Source organism: Phlebotomus papatasi, chromosome 2 (assembly GCF_024763615.1).
Source record: "Phlebotomus papatasi isolate M1 chromosome 2, Ppap_2.1, whole genome shotgun sequence".
NCBI lineage: Eukaryota > Metazoa > Arthropoda > Insecta > Diptera > Psychodidae > Phlebotomus > Phlebotomus papatasi.
The window spans coordinates 15,320,180-15,340,043 of record NC_077223.1 but is presented as its reverse complement, the minus strand read 5'-3'; the positions used below and the strand labels follow the sequence as shown (position 1 = coordinate 15,340,043).

General features: G+C 35.1%; 1 protein-coding gene across 2 annotated transcripts; it reads right to left on the bottom strand.

Annotated features, from left to right (window-relative positions):
- Window positions 1–4: 4 nt before the first annotated feature.
- On the bottom strand, window positions 5–14,729 carry LOC129802754 (anillin-like). Of its 2 annotated transcripts, XM_055848810.1 has the most exons (8): window positions 14,538–14,729; window positions 14,391–14,428; window positions 14,123–14,311; window positions 13,180–14,050; window positions 12,940–13,120; window positions 7,987–8,209; window positions 6,553–7,916; window positions 5–303 (listed from the first exon to the last, which is right to left on the bottom strand). In XM_055848810.1, the coding sequence occupies exons 4-8, from the start codon at window positions 13,856–13,858 to the stop codon at window positions 204–206; spliced, it is 2,547 nt and encodes an 848-aa protein (XP_055704785.1). In that variant the 5' UTR covers window positions 13,859–14,050; window positions 14,123–14,311; window positions 14,391–14,428; window positions 14,538–14,729; the 3' UTR covers window positions 5–203. The 2 variants fall into 2 exon arrangements, with proteins under 2 accessions (XP_055704785.1, XP_055704784.1); XM_055848809.1 differs by lacking the exon at window positions 14,391–14,428.
- Window positions 14,730–19,864: the final 5,135 nt, after the last annotated feature.

Below are 19,864 nucleotides of genomic sequence, written 5' to 3'. Positions count from 1 at the left end.
CTGATTAATTTTACAATCCGGAGCTCTTTTATATACGACAAAAGATAGATCCTTATCAAGTTTATTTATCAATAAAACTCTTTTATCACTGAAGAAGCTCAATTGCATTTCTATCTGGTAAAAGTACGTTGGAAAAATAGCAAAAATTTTTATAGATAATTTGTGTGATTAGATATAAGAAAATGATCTTCCAAAAAATAGAATTAATCAGTTGTACCCCAACATTTTATCAGCCTGAGAACGTGATTGAGATTCTTGCACCATTCCTCACGATCACCCTTTGTATCGGTAGATAGTAAATGTCTGAAAAGTAAATGAAAAATAATATATTGCCATTTTAGTAAATGACTTAGCAATTTCGTTCGTAAAATAATTTATTATACAATTTGTAGTATCTCCAAGCAAGGGCGTAGCGAAGGAGGAACAAGATGGAGCCATTGCGTCTTTCCATCAAATGATATTCAATAAATAAAAAAAAGCATAAAACTAAAATAATTGAGAAATCTAACCGTCCTATGACACTAGGATTTTTTCAATTTGTAAATTCAATTTAATTTTCAGATGAATTATTCCTATGCGTTATTTTGCATTAAAAATTATTTGAATTAAGAGATTTTCGCTTATTTATTGATATAAACTAATACTTGGCCCAACAAAACATGTTTAAATATGATAAAATAGCATAAATGTGGTTGCTCAAATTAATTTCAATTCAGGAAATTAAAATGTTATAATTGCTCAACAATTCCAAATTTTTGAGTGATAGGCACCCTCATTTTCGTTGTTTCTTTCTGCAAATGAGGTCCAACTATGTGAAGTAGGTCCTCAAGCTCTTCAGTAGCCATACGAAGAAAATTGTTGTGTCCAAAAAAAACACAACACTGAGAAAAAAGAGGATGCAATTAACTTTTTTTCCTCATAACTTTTTTTTTAGGTGTAAAAATATTTCAACATTTTTTAATGTTAATTTTACACCTTTTTAAGAGTAAAATTAACATGAAAAAGGGTAACTTTAACTCCTAATACAACTAAAAAGGGTAATATTTACACCGATTTTGGATCAAAACTGCAGGGTAAAATTAACATTTCCGGAATGTTATTTTAACTTTTCCGGATTTCTCTCAGTGAAGTTGCGATATCATCATACATTTTTTCAATGTATCCGTTGGCAGATCTCTCTTGGATCCATTTTCTGGCCCACAATCTCTTTCTTTTACCTTGAGACACATTTTTATTGAACATATATCCTACATAAAGTAGGAAAATTTCTTCCTCATCACTGAACTCACTCATTTTTATAATAGGGTAACTGTCCTAATTCAAAACCATTTCCAGACGCTTTAACTTTGACAGAAGATTCAACACATTAAGTTCATATTTTTCCTGAAGAGAATTACATAAATTTGCTCCTTGACTCTTCTAGAATGTTACTATTTAGTGCAAATTCTTTAAATTGAGTTTGAAAACTACTTTAATACAAGAAAAATACACAAGTGCAAAATGCTTCTATTGGAAACAATTTAATCCAAATGGAGACAAGGGAAATTTTCCAATTGGAGACAAACACTAAGTGATTAAGAAAATAGTTTATTTAATCATTTTTTTAGATGACATTTTTAGTATCCTCATTCTCGCCTTTTTGCTCTTTTACTTTTTGATCATCTTTTGAACCGTTTAAGAACTTTGCATTGTCAATACCGTTACGATCAAATGGTAACAAGCCGCATCCTCTAAATCCACTTTTTGCTATATTTTCGAGATTTAAGAGTGGCAATGCATTTGATAATACCCTTGCAAGATTTCTTGGTTTCAATCTGTCTCCATCATTTTCCATTCTCCACTGAGCTAAAGCTCAGTGGAGAATGGACCACCTTTTCGCCTTTGGGAGAAAGCATAACACCAGTTTCGTCTAAATTAAAGATGCGATCAGGAGGTAATTCCAGAAGATCTTTCGATTCTAAGTATTCACGGGTTTTCTCAAACCAGTCAGTGATGTTCTCAGAGGTAACACAGGCTCTTTGGGTGGTATATGATTCTGGTTTACGACGGCTTAATTCTGGATGTCTCTTCAAAAACTTCCTGAACCAAGCATATCCTGGCCTTCCATCTACAAACTCATTGGTGATCTCGAACTTCTTACACATGAGCTGTACAGTGTCGAGGACTTGATCCTTAGTTATGGGATACCATTTGTCAGCGCATTCCAAAATCCATTCAACAAGCTCGTCTTCCATGACCTTTGGTAAAGTGGGGCGCCTTCCCACACTGCATTCCTCCGGATATCTTCTAGTAAGCTTATTATAAAGTGTTGATTTCGGAACGTGAAACAAAACAGACACCTCTTTTAGTGATTTTCCACGACGAAAGGCTTCCAAAGCTTTGTTGAGTTGCTCTTAAGTGTAGGTTTTGTTCTTTTTCCTGGTCTTATTTTCCTTTCCCATCTGAAACAATAAGGAGATCGCTCCAATAAACCCATATTTTCGGTGTTTCCCATTGAAACACTTGCGCACATTTCACAAAAGTACTTTTTGTTCAGAAAATATGTAATTATTTTAATTGAGCACTTCACTTACGGTTAACAATAAAGTTTAAGACTTAATTTCACTAAAATTTGCCAGATATAGTGCATAAACGTCAAAAAATTAATAAACAACAATCAGCTTACTTGCCTTTTTCATAAGAAAAAATGGTCGATCGATGTATTTTTTCGACGGTGAAAAGTTACACTGTCAATTGAAATGAGACTTTTAAATGTTAAAACTTATTTATATGAATGGATTTACGCTTCATTTGAACCACAAGGAACTAAATAATAAAAATATAGCACAGAAAATATATGAATAAAAATATAATTAGAGTATTTATTATGGAAAAAATAAGTTTCCATTTGGAGTAGCAAAAAATTTCCAATTGGAGCAGGTTTTGAATTAGCTTAATTTACCCTAATGTAAAATCACAAATGACGAAATAAAACAACTGGCAATCTGCGCGGCTTTTTTGAATTTAGCAAATTTCTCGCAAAAATATATCCCGGCTATGAAAAATTTCAAGTGATTCTCGCAATTTTAATGCTCAATTTGCTCAGTTCAATTTAAAATTAAATTGTGAAAAATCCTAGTGTGATAGCACCAGCACCGTAAGATTTAGCGCACTTTAACGCTTTCCGCACCTTAACATATCCAGTGATCCAAAATCACGATTTTTTTGATCAAAAATATCTTAGACTAGGAATTCGAAATCCTAGATTTGGACATCCTTTAAATCCTTTTTAAATTGTTAAAAAATAGTTTTTTCCAGAGTAAGTATTGATATTTTCCTTGGGGTGCTTAAAGGAGTTAGGGGTATTTTTATCCAAGAAAAGCGCGTGTACTAGCTTAAAATGTCTTGTTAAACTTTATAAGCTTTCCAAAAAAGTTTAAAATCTTTCAATTTAGATTGAAAGTTGATTTATGGGGATTTTTTTTAAAGAAATATTACACAGACTAATATTTAAAAGACTTCAAATAGTTTTTTTTTAAGGTCTTTCGAGAAGCTTTTTATCAATTCTCAAAGAAAGCTATATCGGTTTGAAGAGCTTTTAGGGAATATTTTCATTCTGCCTAAAAAAATCAAAATCGGTTTAGTATTGAGTTTTTGGCGAATTTTTCAAAGAAATTTCCAAGAAGAGCTTTTGAAACTCTCTGTATTTTATTCATGGAAAGTCTCATTCCTGTCTGACTTATGAAATCCACCTGATTCATCAGAATTCGATTTTGAATTAAAATCTTTAAATGCTTAAGAACGTTTTGCTTTATCAAATTGTTTTTTACAATTTTTACGTCGGGTTTTCGGATAATATTTACCAAGAAAAGCCAACTTTAAAAGAGATTTTTTGTGATATTTTCATCTTTACAAATAAATTGAGGTCAGGTAAAATTGCATTTATGGTAAATGATCAAAAGAAGCTTATAGAAAACATCCAAAGCAAGGTTTAAATAAAAATTGAAGCTTCTTTTGATCCCTTTTCCTAAAAAAAAAGCTACCATTCACTATTTGAAAAACTTAAAAAACTAATGAAAGTTTATTAAATTTCTGAACCATACCTAAAATGATCAAAATCGGACACTGGTAAAAATAAAAGGATCAAATTTCTATCAATTTGATCCTTTTTACCAGTTGATCGGGATCTCAGAGGATTAGTGGTTTGATTAAAAGACCACTGGATATATGGCGTGGATCTGGTCAAGTACACTGGTTCACAATGAAATTCTGGTAAAGGGAACTCTAAAGAAGCATCCTCATTAAAATCATTAAAATCTGGCGCTCCTGGCTAGCCCACGCGTCCACGGACTGGATAATTCTTCCATTACGAGTGTAATTCGAAACGAGCGAACGAACGGACGAATCTTGCCACCATTAATAATAATTCAAATCGTATTAAAATAGGTTTCATGTCGATTTTTTAAGTAAAGTCTAAAATTAAAGGGAGTTTGTTTTAATAACATTTTTAGGGACTATTTGTTAACCGATTTGGTAACTTTTGGATTCAACAGGTCACAATCCACAGGTCACAATCAGTAATGAATCGAAAAAATATTGCTGATGGCTTTAATTTAAAAATACTGTTTTTCCATTTTTTGAGCCTTCTGACTAATATAAAATTCAAACGGTAAGAGATATCGGCTTACGATCTTCGATAATCCCACCTAAAATGACATTATCTCGAAACTAATCTCTTTATTCTTCAACCTCCCCTTTCATGCGTTCCCTATCTCCCTAAAATACATCAAAAATTAGGTGTTTCTAACTTTCCTCAAAATATGGCCTAGGCTAGGATGATTAACTAACGGATGGAGAATTTTAAATCACATATGGTATATTTTTCTTAAATTCTTTCTAATTTTTAAGCTTTAGATCCCATATAAATAAATAAAACACGAAATGGTATCCATATATAAAGAGAATATATTTTTATTGAATTTAAAATTTTACTGGTATTACAGATAGAAAATTTGTCAGAAAAATTCAAAAAATTGAGAATTTTACGACTTTTTCATAAAGGTTTTAGGAACTATTATCCTCGTGCAATCATTATAAATTTTGTGCTAATAACATAACATTAGATACTCTTTTATTTAGTAAAAGTTTTAAAATTATTACATTTGGTTTTATACCAAAACTAAAAAACCACTTAAGAAAAAAATACCACATTTTTGTACGGAAAATGTATGGGAATGCTCTGCCCTGGGCCTAGGCCATTTTGTTCAGTTTTGGATATGTTTTGGAAATAGTCCAGCTGAATATTAATCCATCGACAACTTTCATCGGTTAAATCGTCGTTTTGAATTATTTAAGATCAAAGGTCAACCACCCTGGAGGGCCTAATTTTCAACGGTTTTATTCAAATTTAGACTTTTTCGAAAGATCTTGAAATTCTTAACCCGACTGCATCGGTCACAATCAGTGATGCATCGGTAAAATATCGGAAATAGCTCTATTTTTTTTTTAAATTATGGTTTTCACATTTTCTGTCTTCTGCCTTATATAAAATTCAAACGTTAAGAGATATCGACTTTTGGTCTTGGATGACCTTTCCTAAAATACCATTATCTCGTAAGTAATCTCTTCTTTTTCTCCCCTCTGCCTTCATTCGTTTGCTTTTCCCCTAAAATACGCCAAAAATGAGGTGTTTCTAATTTTTTTTCGAGATTCGTCTAGGCCATTTCGTTCATTTTTAGATATGTTTTGGAGGTAGTCCGGATGAACATTCCGTCCTTTGACACCTTTCATCGGTTAAATCGCCATCATGAGTTCTTCAAGGTCGAGGAGCCTAATTTTCACCCGATTTCGGCAATTAATGAATTAAAATGTTGATGATTTTTTTAAGTACCTTCTTCTTTAACAATTTTCAACTTCAAGATGGTTTTATAATAGCAAATTTAAATTGAGATTAATCTCATATGCACCCAAAAAATTTGCGAAAAGGAATATTAAGACAGATTTTTTCCTCAGGAGTTCGTAAAGCCTCGGACACTTTGCCACCGTTTTTTCCCTAAAGGCCCTATATATTATATAAGGATTTTATTGATTTTTAATTAAGTTTAAATTCAGAAAAAGGGTTTTTTTTGTAAATTTTCGTGAAAGCTATTATTCTTTATGGAAAATGGTTTCTTTTGGAGATAATCTTACAAATTCGGCCCCCTTTTACTAAAAACCTGGCTACGTTCTTGTCACATTCATGAGAACGTTTTTGAATCTTTGTCCAATTCTGACAAAATCGGTTTAGAAACATAATAAGGGACAGTGAGTTATTTTTCTCCAAAATATCTAAAGGTTTAGGAAGAGTAGGTGTCCTAGTATTTTTTGATTTTTCAAAAAGCTCTAATTAATAAACTTTTTGTATTAAAATTCGTTTTTGAAAAATATTCTCCTGAAATACCAGCCCTTATTAAAATCTAGCTACACCCTTGTCTCTAGTCACTCTAACGAGGCGCTCTAGGCGCTCTAGGCTTTCTAGCTAGAGCAATTTTTGAGAATCTGAACGGAAAGCATTGGCTCAAATATTTTACTTACCTATGAATTGTTTTACTCCCACATCGGACGAGTACCAGAGATTCTTTGTCACTCTCTTGACTGGGTCTTTCCACCTCTAGCATAATCGTATTAAGTCTGGCACAAATATCCCTTGGAACAGGTCCAATCTTTGTAGATTTGCATTGCTGCAGGTCAATGCTACCAATAGGTGTTCTCTTTGTCTCATCATCTGGGTACTTCCAGTAATTGAGGGTTGTGCCTTGAAGGTGGCACCATCTTCGATGCCATGCTCCAAATCCGGAGACATCGTCAAACATGGTGAGAAATCCTCGGAATTCCACGGTGTTTTTTAGGCGACAAGTCACTCTCATATGAACTACTCCCTCGAGAGGATCCGGACCTATGGACGATCGATTGATCATCCATGAGGAATTTCTCTGGGATTCCCTCAGGGAGAACACAATATGACCGTAGAGTGTGAAAGCTGGAGATCTGACGGCAGATGGACCAGCAGGGGATTCCACAATTGGTTTCCGGAGGCGTTTTATTGGGGTTCCTCCCATGAATTTCTTCGCACTTTGCTGGAGTTTTTTGCCCAAGATGTGATACTTGAGTTCATGAGGAAGCACTTCTCGATGAGCTACCATTCCGTAGATCTCCAAGGTAACTCTAAAGTCTGCATAAACTTCAGGTAAATTCAATTCATCGGTGAATTTGACAGCAACTAGTCCGGGAAGGGTTACAATGGTCTGAGTGGCTAGGATATGTTCATTGTACTTTAGGAGACAAAGTAAATGATGTCCAGGAATGGTGTCTGTTGCCATTTGACGGACATATCCTTGAGCTAGAGGAATTGTAATGCCCGTGATTGTTAGGGATCCTCTTTCCGGTGGAGCATCTTTTGGGCAGAGGCTCTTCTCCACGTTCATTCTCTGTAGTTCATTGAGGGCGGCCAGTCGGCGATGGGTGGCCACAAGGAGATGACGCTCCCCTTCCACAGCCTCAGTTGATCCTGAAAACTCCACAGTGGCTGCACACAAATTCAATGCTTGACTTGTCTGAGAGATTATTTGCTGTTGCTTGTGAATCTCATCATTCAACTTCTTTCTCTTCTCTTGCAATTGCTTTTCACTGATTTCACTGTCAATAATCCCAGAGATTTCTTCCCTGATCTCCTGAGAATCATCAAATTCTAAAATCTTCTGTGGCAAAATCGTTTTATGGCACGTCGATTGACTACTCTGCTGCTTCCGGTAAAAACTCACGCTGTGCAAAAGAGGAGAGTCTCTAGTCTCCCCATCACTGGAATCCTCATCGTATCTCTCTTCCCTAATTGCAGAAATAACTGGTTTCACTGGACTTCGTTGATAGAGAAAACTACTCGATGAGATTGATCCTTTGTCCTGATCAAAGAGAATCACATTCAAGGTTCCCTCCCTATCAAAAAAGAAAATCCCTAAATCCTCTACTCACTTGGCCTTCATCTTCACTGGAATTGATGGATACATCGAGGACATCCTCCAAACCTTCCTCCATTTCCTCAAGATGTCCTGAAACATCACTCAAACTCCCAACAGAGTCATTCACATCCAATCCTTTTGCATTATTGAGAAGAGATTTAAGCACATTTTGTGCCAAACTCTTCTCATTGGATGCTTTCTGGACAGAAAATGGAACTTCTTCTGATTTCTCGAAACTGTTTTGGAAGCAAAATAATGAAAACAAAAATGAAAGTAAAGCAAAAGAAAAGCCCATAAGCGTTTTTAAAGAAATGAAACCCAGAAGCAAAATGAGATAACGAGAACGAAAAAGAAAGAAAAGTCAAGCACCATTTTATTGAAAAAGTTAATTTTATTGTTTAAAAAGTTACTCTTTTCTTTTCAAATATATTACAATAATTTGCAAAAGTGCCTTAAGTCTTACAGCTTAGTTTAGTGAAGAAGATTGGTGAATAAGCTTCTTAAATAGTAAAAATGATCCTTCACATTGAAGCACTAATTATTTGAATTATTTAGTAAGCTTTATTTATTATGTTCAATTTGCAAATAATTTTTTTTTAATTCTTTTTTAACCCATTCCTTACCATGGTATTATACATCATACGCAAATTGAGTGATTTTTGATGATTTATTTCTGGGCAATTTTTATCCGAATTGCTGTTGGGAATGGATTTTTAGTTACTTTAGTTCTTCAATTACTTGAGAAAAATAGTCCGAAAGAGATGGAAATACATTTTGTTGTTCATTTCTCGCTTCGCGGAAGTTCATGCAAAACTTTTGCTCAAAATGGCGAACGCAAAATTCTACATACCGACGAATTTGTTAAAATTTGCGTCTTTCCTCTTTCCTGATTTAAATTCTAGTTGCAAATCTACTTTCTTGCATAGTTACTCTATCTAAAGCAATAGAGTTTGTAATGAATTAATACACAGAATTTAAATTCAGTGACCGTTAAGACATGTGTATGATAGAGGCTCCCCGCGCCCCCATATGAGATAATTTTTTTTCCTTTCAAAAAATTCATCTATTAATCTGTAGGAAACTAATTCCAAAATATGAAAATTCTATCTCAAGTATTTCTGTTACATTGACTGAATGGGTTAAGTAAACTTTTAGGAGCAAAGGAAAGTTTTTTGTAAGATAGATGACTGACGACAGATTGTAACAGCACCGACGTAAGACGTATGAAAATCAGAAAAATAAACTCCTTCTGACTGCGATAGGAGTAGATATCCTTTCAGGACATGAAAATACGAGTCAGAGCTTCGATTGAGAAAAGCGCATTTTAGCGTCGAAAGCTCTAGCAAAAATATTCGCGTAGGAGAGACTGGGGCAAAAAGTCACAAAACGGATATTTTATTTTTTTACAAGCTACTCGAACGCTTCAAAAATTTCTAATAAGCACAATTTTTTAGAAAATTTACCACTCTACATCTTTGTAAAGGTCATTTTCCTCTATTTTGTAAGGAAATACATTTATCGAGCTGTTTTCTAAAATGTAATTTTGTGACCATTCTCAAAAATGCTGGGGCAAATAGTATCAGGCATGGGATATTATCACAATTTGATTTGCTTTATAACGGGCTTCCGTAAATTAAAAAAAAGAACCTAGATAACATATTTTCATAGGAAATTTATTCATCTACACCTTTGTAAAACAGCGTTTTCTCTATCACAGAAAAAAATATTTTGTAAAAATGATCGTAAATGTTTGTGAATTCCTATGGGGGAGTTACGAAATGCTCGTGAATCGTATAATACACAAACATGTTCGTAAAAGTTTGTACTTTTTTCACAAACATTGTTCGTAACATGATCACTTAACGAGCATTTTTTGTACTTTTACAAACATCTGTTCGTAAATGTTCGTAAACACACAAAAAACGTTTTGTCATTTGTTCGAAAATGTTTGTTTTCCTGTCGAACATTTTACGAACATTTACGAACAAATGACAAAATTTTACGAACATTTTTTGTGTGTCTACGAACATTTACGAACAAATGTTTGTAAAAGTACAAAAAATGATCGTCAAGTGATCATGTTACGGACAATGTTTGTGAAAAAATACAAACTTTTACGAACATGTTTGTGGGTTATACAATTCACGAGCATTTCGTTACTCCCCCATAGGGATTCACAAACATTTACGAACATTTTTACAAAATATGTTTTTCTGCGTATCTGAACAAGAAAAGCTCTGTTTAGGCTAATTTTAGAAAAAACACACAAAAGACTGCAAATCGTTTGACCAATGCAAACAACAAGCAGCGAGACATGGTAATAACGTTTCTTTTCGTCGTGAGACATCAGAAATTGCTTCGATCTTCCTCACTTTCTGCTCCATATGTTTTGTTACTTTTTACCCCAAGTGGTAATTTTTAATAAAAGAAATTTCTGGAGATAAGAATCCTTGTAAAATTCTAAAAAAGATAACGACTTAGTATTTAAAGAATCCAAATCATTTAGGAAATATTCACCAGTGCATCAATTTTGGAAAATATTTCAAAAATAGGGCTAAAAATTTCGATATTTTTTATTTTCTAAATTCCTTGTTCGAATTCTTAAGAAACTTACGACATTGCAGAAGGTCTATGGAAGCTATCTATGGAAAAAAAATTTGAAGCTGCTATCTCTTTTATCTTGGAAGATATTGAATTATGAAATTTTTGATTTGTGACTTTTTACCCCAATATCTCCTATTCTTGTCCTGACTTATCTTGAAAAACATGCTTTTCCGCGGACAAGATTTCTCACAGAGTATATTAATCAGAAAAAAAAACAAATGTTTCCTGTTAGCTGACGAGTTAAACTCGTACTCGAACGGTAGAATTGTTTTCAAAATGAACTCTGGATTTTTGGCAGAATTTTATACAAAAAAAAATAATAAATTTGCGCCATATTTTACACCACAATTTGGCTTGTAAGATAAATTGTGTTAAAAACTTTGAAATGAAAATTTTTAGAAAATAATACTTAAAATGTTGTGCTTTTATGTGCTTAAGTAAGAGCTCAAATTAAACTTTTTTTTTTTATTTTGCCGAAAAAAGTCTGCGTGACCCATGTAGCCCCTTAATAAACGGTGTAATGGACATGAAGAATCTCGTCAAGCCAATTTTACCAGTTTCGGTCGTCGATATCATATTGCTTGACATTATTCTTTGTGATTCTGGCACACATTTTGATCCCAAAAATTTGATGTAATCGAATTCACAGCCTTTTCTTTCTCAGACGTTTTTATATGGTACTTATCCCGGAGCTAGCTAAAATCCTGCTCGCAAAAATCCCAAAAAACCAAAAGCCCGAAGAGACAAAAACTCGAATGAGAATTTTGAGTCATTTTGGATTTTGGATTTCCAGAATTTTGACCTATTCGGGATTTTGGCCCACTCAGGATTTTGGATTTTGAGATTTTGGTTTTTCGTGATTTTGGTTCACTCAGGATTCTAGCGTTCATAATTTTGGTGTTCGGGATTTTGGCTTATCGGAATATTTAGTCAATCTGGATTTTGGTTTTCCAGAATTTTATCCTATTTGGGATTTTGATTTGGCGGGATTTTGGCCCACTCAGGATTTCGGCGTTCGAGATTTTGGTGTTCGGAATTTTGGTTTTTCGAGATTTTGAGTCATTCTGGATTTTGGATTTCCAAAATTTTGACCTATTTGGGATTATGATTTTGCGGGATTTTGGTCCATTCAAGATTTTGGCGTTCATGATTTTGACCGAGACCTGTGTAGCCCACGCTTTCACATTTCAAATTGGACTAAATTAAATTGTATTTGATGAGATATTTATAAGAGTGCAAAAGCGTAGGATAGACTAGACATATGCAAACGGTTTGAGCAGGGTGGAGTTTAAGCTTTGATTTCATGAAATTTTCTTAATCTAAAACGTGTGTTGGAAGCCATTACCCCTAAAATTTAACTTACAACCGAATTTGTGCGCATTCCGGGTTACAATACGAGAAAAAAAACAAAAAAAAAACAAGATAGACAAAAAATGTAAGATAACCTTATGCCCTCCCTAGACACACTTACGACTTAAGCCAAGAGACGGCTTAACGTAAGTTTCTGACTAAGCCGTCTCTCGGCTTAATCAGAAAAACGGCTTAATGGAAAACTGATCGAAATGTAATCTAATCAGTATTTTGATTATAATTACGTTAAGCCGTTTCTCGGCTTAAGTCCTAAGTGTGTCTAGGAATACATGTTTATGTGATTGATTTTTCATTCTCCCAATCTAAAAAACTTTTTGTTAACAAAAGAAAAAATGGTAAAGAAATTCAAGAGAATAAGGAATCTTTTCGAATAAAATTTTTCCAGCTGAATGTTAACTAAAGTTGTTAGATTCTTTTCATGGATAATGGTATGTGTCTTGGCTCAAATATCAGCGGTGGCGTAATGAACTTTTCATGTTCTAAATAATAATAAATTGAATAAATCACTAGTTTTCCTTTAATTGCTTCATAATTTATAACAATCTTCTGAAAAAAATAAGTATATTTTTTCCTAGTTTTTCACTCTTTTATTGCTTAAACGTTAATTCAAATCCAGAGCGATATTTCTTTTTTTTTTTGGATAGCTTGCCAGAGGGACGCTAAAGGGTTAACTATATTAAAGTGCTGTTTTTTTTTAATGACATTGAGATCAGATGAAAGGTGGAATGGATTTGCAATGAATAATTTTAGAAAAATGTAAATGAAAAGCGTTTGTTTAATTCACTTTTGATTGAAAAAAAAAACTTAAGTACATTGAATATCATTAAGTTTTTTTTTAAGTAGCTTTTTGGCCATTTGAGATTCTCATCAATTTTATGTCAGTCTCATAATATTTACAGCCTTTCTGGCAAATTTTCCCTGTTTTACTCTAAATTAAATTCTTTAGAGGATGCAAAAGCAGAATAGAACGTAATCTAAGAATTTCTCCCACCTGCTATCTTCGTCATAAGAAATGGCTCTCCTGGGGTACATCTGTGGCCTTTCCGGAGCGGTATTCTGCCTTTCGCTGTCCAATTGGCTTACTTGGAGGGCTACAGAGTTGACTGGTTGACTTGGTTTGGGTCTCTTGGGCTCCTCTACAATTGGCACCATTTCAATTGACTCCAATTCACCTGAGGATTTATTTGGGATTAGTTGAAGAAATCAAAGGATAGCTTTTGGAAATCTTTACCGCTTTTGCGCTTTCCGGGAGAGGATACGCCTGGAGGAGCTGGAGGGGGCAGAAGTGGCCTAAGGATGGGATCTGTTGAGTTGTCAGTCGAAGATTTTCTTATAACTTGGCGATTGAGGATGTTTTCCACATTTACTTGTCTCCCTTTTTCCTGACTGGAACTGCTTGAGGCACTCGAGGAGAAGAGCGTAGCAATCTTGTCCCTGATTCCTCCAGATGAGATATTGTCGGGTTTTTTGGGCAGTGGAGGCTTTCCGGATGGGATTTCTGGGCGTTTTGAGGCAATTCGATTTTTTTCAAAGAGAGCTAAACGCTCCTTTAGGCTCATCTCTGCAGGATCCTTGGAACTTTTAGTGGGAGATGTCACAGCCACGGGAACATTTTCTTTCTTCTCATCCGGATTTCGGGGAGGGAGTTTTGGGATGTCTGGGGCTCGGAATTTCTTCACAGAGGGCCTCCTTACGAAATCCTTATCGTCCTGGACAGGATTAGTGGATTTTTGAGGCGGTGGAGGAGCAGGATTCTTCTTTGGAGTAATCTTCACGATCTGAGGCTCTCTCCTGACGCTATTCCCGGCACTGGACAGAGGCACTTCATCCTCCCAATTACTGATAGAATCAGCCAGGGCTGATAATTTGTCCAGGCGAATTGCGGAATGCGTGGATGTTTGAATGTTCATTTCTTCATAGAATCTCCCTTCAGTTCGATGAATAGGTGACGAGAGCAATTGATTATCCGAATACAGGGCACCTAAACGTTGAAATAGACTCTTGGAAGAATCCCTCAGACTCGAAGTGGACCCGGAAAGACTTTTCTCAGGTCCTTCTTCTCGATTTTTGTCTGATCCCAAAGATTGTACGTCACTATCAGCCTGAAGGGGAACAAAAGAGATATTCTGCGTAAATCCAAAGCTTATAGGATTAGAACTTTTCCCAAGAAATACCGTAAAATCTCTCCTTCCTGACGTGTCAAATCCTTGAAAGATATAGTCAAGTGTGTCCTGCGATATTAGAGATTCTGTCGGACTTATCTGCTCCTCTAATGAGTCCAGTCCACTGTCACTAATCTGGGTGGTGCTTGAGGGATTCCAATCTCGCAAAGACACTTCCCCACCACGTTCCCTCGCGATATTCTGTTCAGAATTCAATCGAAATTTGTTTAGATCTCCGAAGTTCTCCAGTTACAAATAAACATAAAATAAAACAGCTTACACTTGCAAATTGCGCAACAGACTAATGCTAAATCAGGGCTACGGAGAAACAATATCTCATGCAGAATAACATACAGCAACACAAAATAATTTTTTTTAATAAAACATTGAGGATACAATAGGCAATTCCCAGATCACACAAACAAACCTCCTCTGGCGTTTCCATAAGTTCTCCACACTTTTCTCCACTTCAATAGCCACCTGCACTACCGGAGAAACAATACACGAGCACTTTTGATGCAAATTGTGTGAATTTTAATGAGAAAATTCGCATAAATTGCGAAAGACACCAATCGTTACTTCAATTTTTGAAAAAAATGTAAACAATTTTCAATGTCGTCGCGTTTCGTTCAGTTTTTTTCGTTAATTTCTCTTGTTCTCGGTGAATATGGAAGATGTCGCCACAATTCTAAATATTCAAAATTTGAAATCTAACGTTTTTCTTATAAAACAAATTTTATGAAATGATGAAACATGAAAATAATTTTTACCATGCACAAAAAGTGCATAAAGACTCCAATCCCCTGAAATAATCTTTGAAAAAATATTCTATTTTTAACTTCTACAATTTTAGTATCTATAAGAAAATTACATTTATTTTTCCTGCACCAAGAAGACTGATTTAAGGGGGTTCCCTTAATTTAGGAGACTAAAAACGATCTGTTTTATGCATTTTCTTTAACCCTTTCCGGACCACAACATATCCAGCGAACGAATTTCAGTAAAACTCACTTTATTGTAAGTCTTAGTGGTCAAATATGATACTTTTGTAGAGAAAGATTTTTTTCCGCCTCTGGGAAATTGGAAAACTCATGGGTACTCTCGTCCCCAAAAGAACGAAAAGGAGACAAACTTCAATTTTCCAAAAGCCAATAATATCAATTTTGTGAATTATTTTCGCGTGTCAAATGACTTCTTTACAATGTTGATCACTAAAACAAGGAGAATTATTGACCAGTATCTTGTGGGATGTCCAGGAAGTGGTCAAGAAGACACCCAGCTCCTGCTTGCCAACAGATTTCTCAAAATATTTCACACAAAAACACATTAAAACACATTTCTCGCAACACGATGTTATTGTAGACACATTAAGCTTTCTCAAAAGCATAAAAGACACTTTTTGGACAATCAGAATTCACCAAAATCTGGAAGAATAGGAAAAACTTCCCTGAAAGCAATCTCCCGCATTGCCAAATTTCAAAATTATGGGCCATATTGGCAAAAATATCGCTCCCGCTTGGAATTTTCTTACAAGGTTGGTGTCAAAAAGCAAATGGCGACCTCTAGATTTTTGCGGATGAGAGTACCCATAAAGTTTGAACAAGTTTTTTGAAAATTTAAGAAAAAAATGTTTTTCGAATTTATGTAATCTGTGATTATTAGTTATCATACTTATTGGCCCCGAGAGGTTTTTCCTTATTCTGGTCTAGAAATATCAAAAAAGTCACAATATCTCCAAGGAAGCAGAAAATCGAAAATTCACGATTTTTGACCAAAAATATCTTAACTCAGGAGTTAATTAGGATCCTGCAAAAAATATCCTAAATTTGGACATCCTTATAGTTTGTACTTATCCACAAGAATCGGATTTTAATCGATTCTAGATAATCTAAAAAAATTGTTGTTTCCATGGGTACCCAGTGTCCCAAAAGAGACGAAAGAGTTAAACTTAAAAGAAGGGAAAGAGTTTCTGATTAATGCAAAATGGAGTGTTGTACGAAATAATTAGTTTCGGCTATGACTAAATCTTCGATTTGGCTATCGATAATCAAAATAGACAGTAACTAGTAACCAGATATGACTGGTTACGTTCAAGAATTTGACCTATGTTCTGCAATCCTTTGTTTATGTCTTTGTATCTTCAGAAGTACATTCGAATTAGCTTCTGAAATTTTTATGGCATATTTGATATATTCTTAAATAGTTTATCTTTAAGCATTAAAAATATACTCCTCTTTTGACCTTGTAGTAATAGGAACACCCTTAATGTTCTTGTATTTAATGCTTTTCACGTGCTCAACCTGTAATGATTTTTTGGCCCCCAAAATTTCCAATTTCCTCCATTATCTTCCACCAGGGATATTTTTTTTTAACACAAAAAGCATTTGACCGTATTTCCGTCTTTCATTTAGTTGGTTATTAGAAATCTAAATAATAATATATAATAATAATAATAATTTAAATATTATAAATTGACAGAAGAATCATTAATATGACCTTAATTTGTCACCCCTTCCTTTCCCCTCTAAACCCATGTTTTTTTCAATTTTATATACGAAAATACCCTTGAAAAAATCCTAATAATGAGTTTTTAAGGTCAATGGTTAAAAAGGCTCTAGAGGACACATTTCTAAACCAGATTTGAGCTCGTTGGAAAGGTCTTGGAATTTCTGACAAGTCTAAACCAATCGGTTATGAACCGGTAATATAACTTAATATAATTTAATTTTTATCTGAACTTCAAAACCTAAACTATTTTACAGCAAACACTAAACTAAGTAATTGCTGAAAATCAGCACTCTGTAACTTAATTTAGCCAAGTGTTAGTGATATTTTACTGGGTTTCAGACGATGATCTTCGTTGGGTCGTGCGATGTTTTGAATAATTTATGATGGTAAATCAGTTCAGATCGATTTGAACCAATAACTAAAAGAAATTGCGCAATGAGTGGAAATTGTCAAATCCTTAGGTTTTGATAGTACATCATAAGTTCAAGTATTTCGCATACTTATAAAACTATTTGTCACTTTGGCATCCTCTTTTAACTCTTTCGCGTCATTAGGGTCATATATGACCCGGGGAAAAAACAATTTCTTTTGACTATTTGATACGAAAATCATTTTATTTTCCACATCTTCCTTCTAAATCCTAAACATTCCTCATATCAATTCCTCTCCCTATTCCCAATCCTTCCTTCCTTCCATGGTCCTTCCGTCGGGGGCAGGGACTATGTCCCACGCTCCCCTGTGCCCTCCGGTGAGGGCACTCCATCGGTGGTTGGGTGCATGGGATTGGGGGAGGCTTCCAAGTTTGAAGGATGATCCAGGCAGCTCTGGTGTATCGGGAGACCCCTGGGTGGCTCAAATGGGTGGCTGTGGTGCTGGCGGTGGAGTAGCCCACGGACGGAGATGTTTTCTCCTCGAAGGTCCGTGGTGGAAGAGATGGAGCTGGGCAAATTTTTCTCTTAGCACTCCGCAAGTCCTCCAATTCTCTCCGCTTTGGGCGACCTCGTCGCCTCGTCATAAAATCACCACCAATACACTCCGAGAAAATGTTGCACACGCAACACACACCCCGGAGTTACCAAAAAAAAAGAAAAAAAAAAGATTTTCAAACCCCTAAAGGGACCTTGTCCATATACAAATAACTCAAGTTTCTTGGTTAACAATTTTAAAGATTTTACAATTAAAGATCTTGATAGATAAAGAGCAAGGAAAAGAAAATAAAGGGAGTAGCATTGGTGAGCAATTTGTTCCAGAGAAAATGAGTAAAAACAAATAAACTAGCGACTTCGCGATCTCAATCTCAAATGGCCGACTAGGCAATAAGGAATCTCGCGATTAATGGCCGACCTAAAACTTTAGCGCCCGCGAAAGAATTCCATTATTCCAATCGCCCAATTTCAGACAGAAAAGGCGCATTCAACCAGACTTAATATTTAATTAAGGGAAAGAAAGGGAAAACAGACTCCTGATTCCAAGTAAGTGACTAGAAGACATCAAGGATCTCGCCTTAAGTGGCCGTCCTAATAATTTAGCGCCAGCGATAAAACCTGCATGTTCCAATCGTATCACCCAAAACAGAAAATCCATTTTAAAGGAGAAAAATTAAAGAACTTGAAGATAAATATGCTATTTTGTGTGCTAAGATAATAAAGATTTCGAACATAAAGGCCGTCCTAAAATTTTAGCGCCATCGAAATTTCCTAATTATCTCAACTATTATTTTTAAAGTGAAAGAATTCATTAAGAAATTAATTTAAAGATGGATCACCTCAAAATCCGATCACCAAGGATCTAATACGATCCACAAGAAAATTAATAGAACAAATAGTCGCGGCCTAATTCCCCAGTCATCCCGTCTCGGCACCATTATAATTAGAACAGGTACTCAGCTATTCCGCTGAGAAACACACCGCGTACCGACTTCGAAGCGGAAAGGGGAATCTCAGCCGAATTACAGTGTTGGGGAAAAAGAAAGCCTGAAGGGCAAAGAAAAAACCCCTCCTTCCACCGACACTGCCCTAACTGCCTCGAACAATAAATAAAAACGTTCTATTCGAGATTTACAACCTGCTCCAAGGAATGTGGCTGCCTGCAACTGCGGAGACGTGGGTAAAAATTCGCGACCATTAAATTCATTCTAGTCAAAAAAAAAAATTAAAAATTGATAATCGTTTCGAGGTGTCCAAAATATACGTGACGTCAGATGACGTAGGAGGAAAAAGAATAAGATGTTGGCCAGAGAAAAAAAAGTGATAGGTATGGCTCCATTGGCAAATACCTAATCAAATCTGCATGTAACAAAAAAAATATCACTACAAATTAATTTCCCACAAGAGACACTAGCGCGCGAAGATGTCCTAAGAGGGATAAAAGGATTTAATAATCGAAATGGACGAACTAAGTTCGGTTCAGCTTAAAACTGGATCCATTTAGGTCGATTATCGACGATCAAAATGAACACCCTAAAGGTGGAGGACTTTATTGTAATTAAAGTCTTTCCAAATTGATCGGTGGCCTACCTAACTAATCCTCCGTTCACGAACAAGAAAGTGATGACAAAAAATTAAAAAAAACAAAAATTAAATTTTCTCTGTTCTTTGCTCGCCCATGCTCTCTTACAAATTGTAAACTACGTTAATTACAAAATACTATGAAAATTATTTTTGGAAAAAGAGTTGAAAAATTAAATTATTGACCATTACTTTATAATAAGTGCAAGTATTTCTTCTGGATTTAGAATTATAATATTTATAGAATTTAAAAAATTGAAAAGTACCCTCTATACACGATTTAACACCAAAGACGAATTTCTCCCCGTTTCCGACGACTAGGCCCTTGCATTAAGAACGCATTATAAGACATGCACACCCCCCCCCCCAGCTCATACCACCAAGACGAGAAATCTCTCCCTCCCGCCTACGAAACGACCAGAATTGATCTAGGCTAGATAGAGGACGACATCCCCCCATATTTCCCAACCTGCTTGATCTTGATAGCAGATCTTGGCCAATGGTTAATGCATTAATGGGGAAATGAGCTAGGAATACTTGCATTTGGGGGTTAAAATTTGCTAAGCCACAGCAGAACCAAGCTCACCGGAAAACGAGAAAATCTCAGCCCTTCCACCGAGTCCCAAATATACCCTTGATTTTCCTAAAAAATTTTGTTTTGGGCACTCTGGACTGTACGATTATTTAATTAAACACTCAACCGTAAACTATTCTTGATGTATAATTAATAAAAATCATT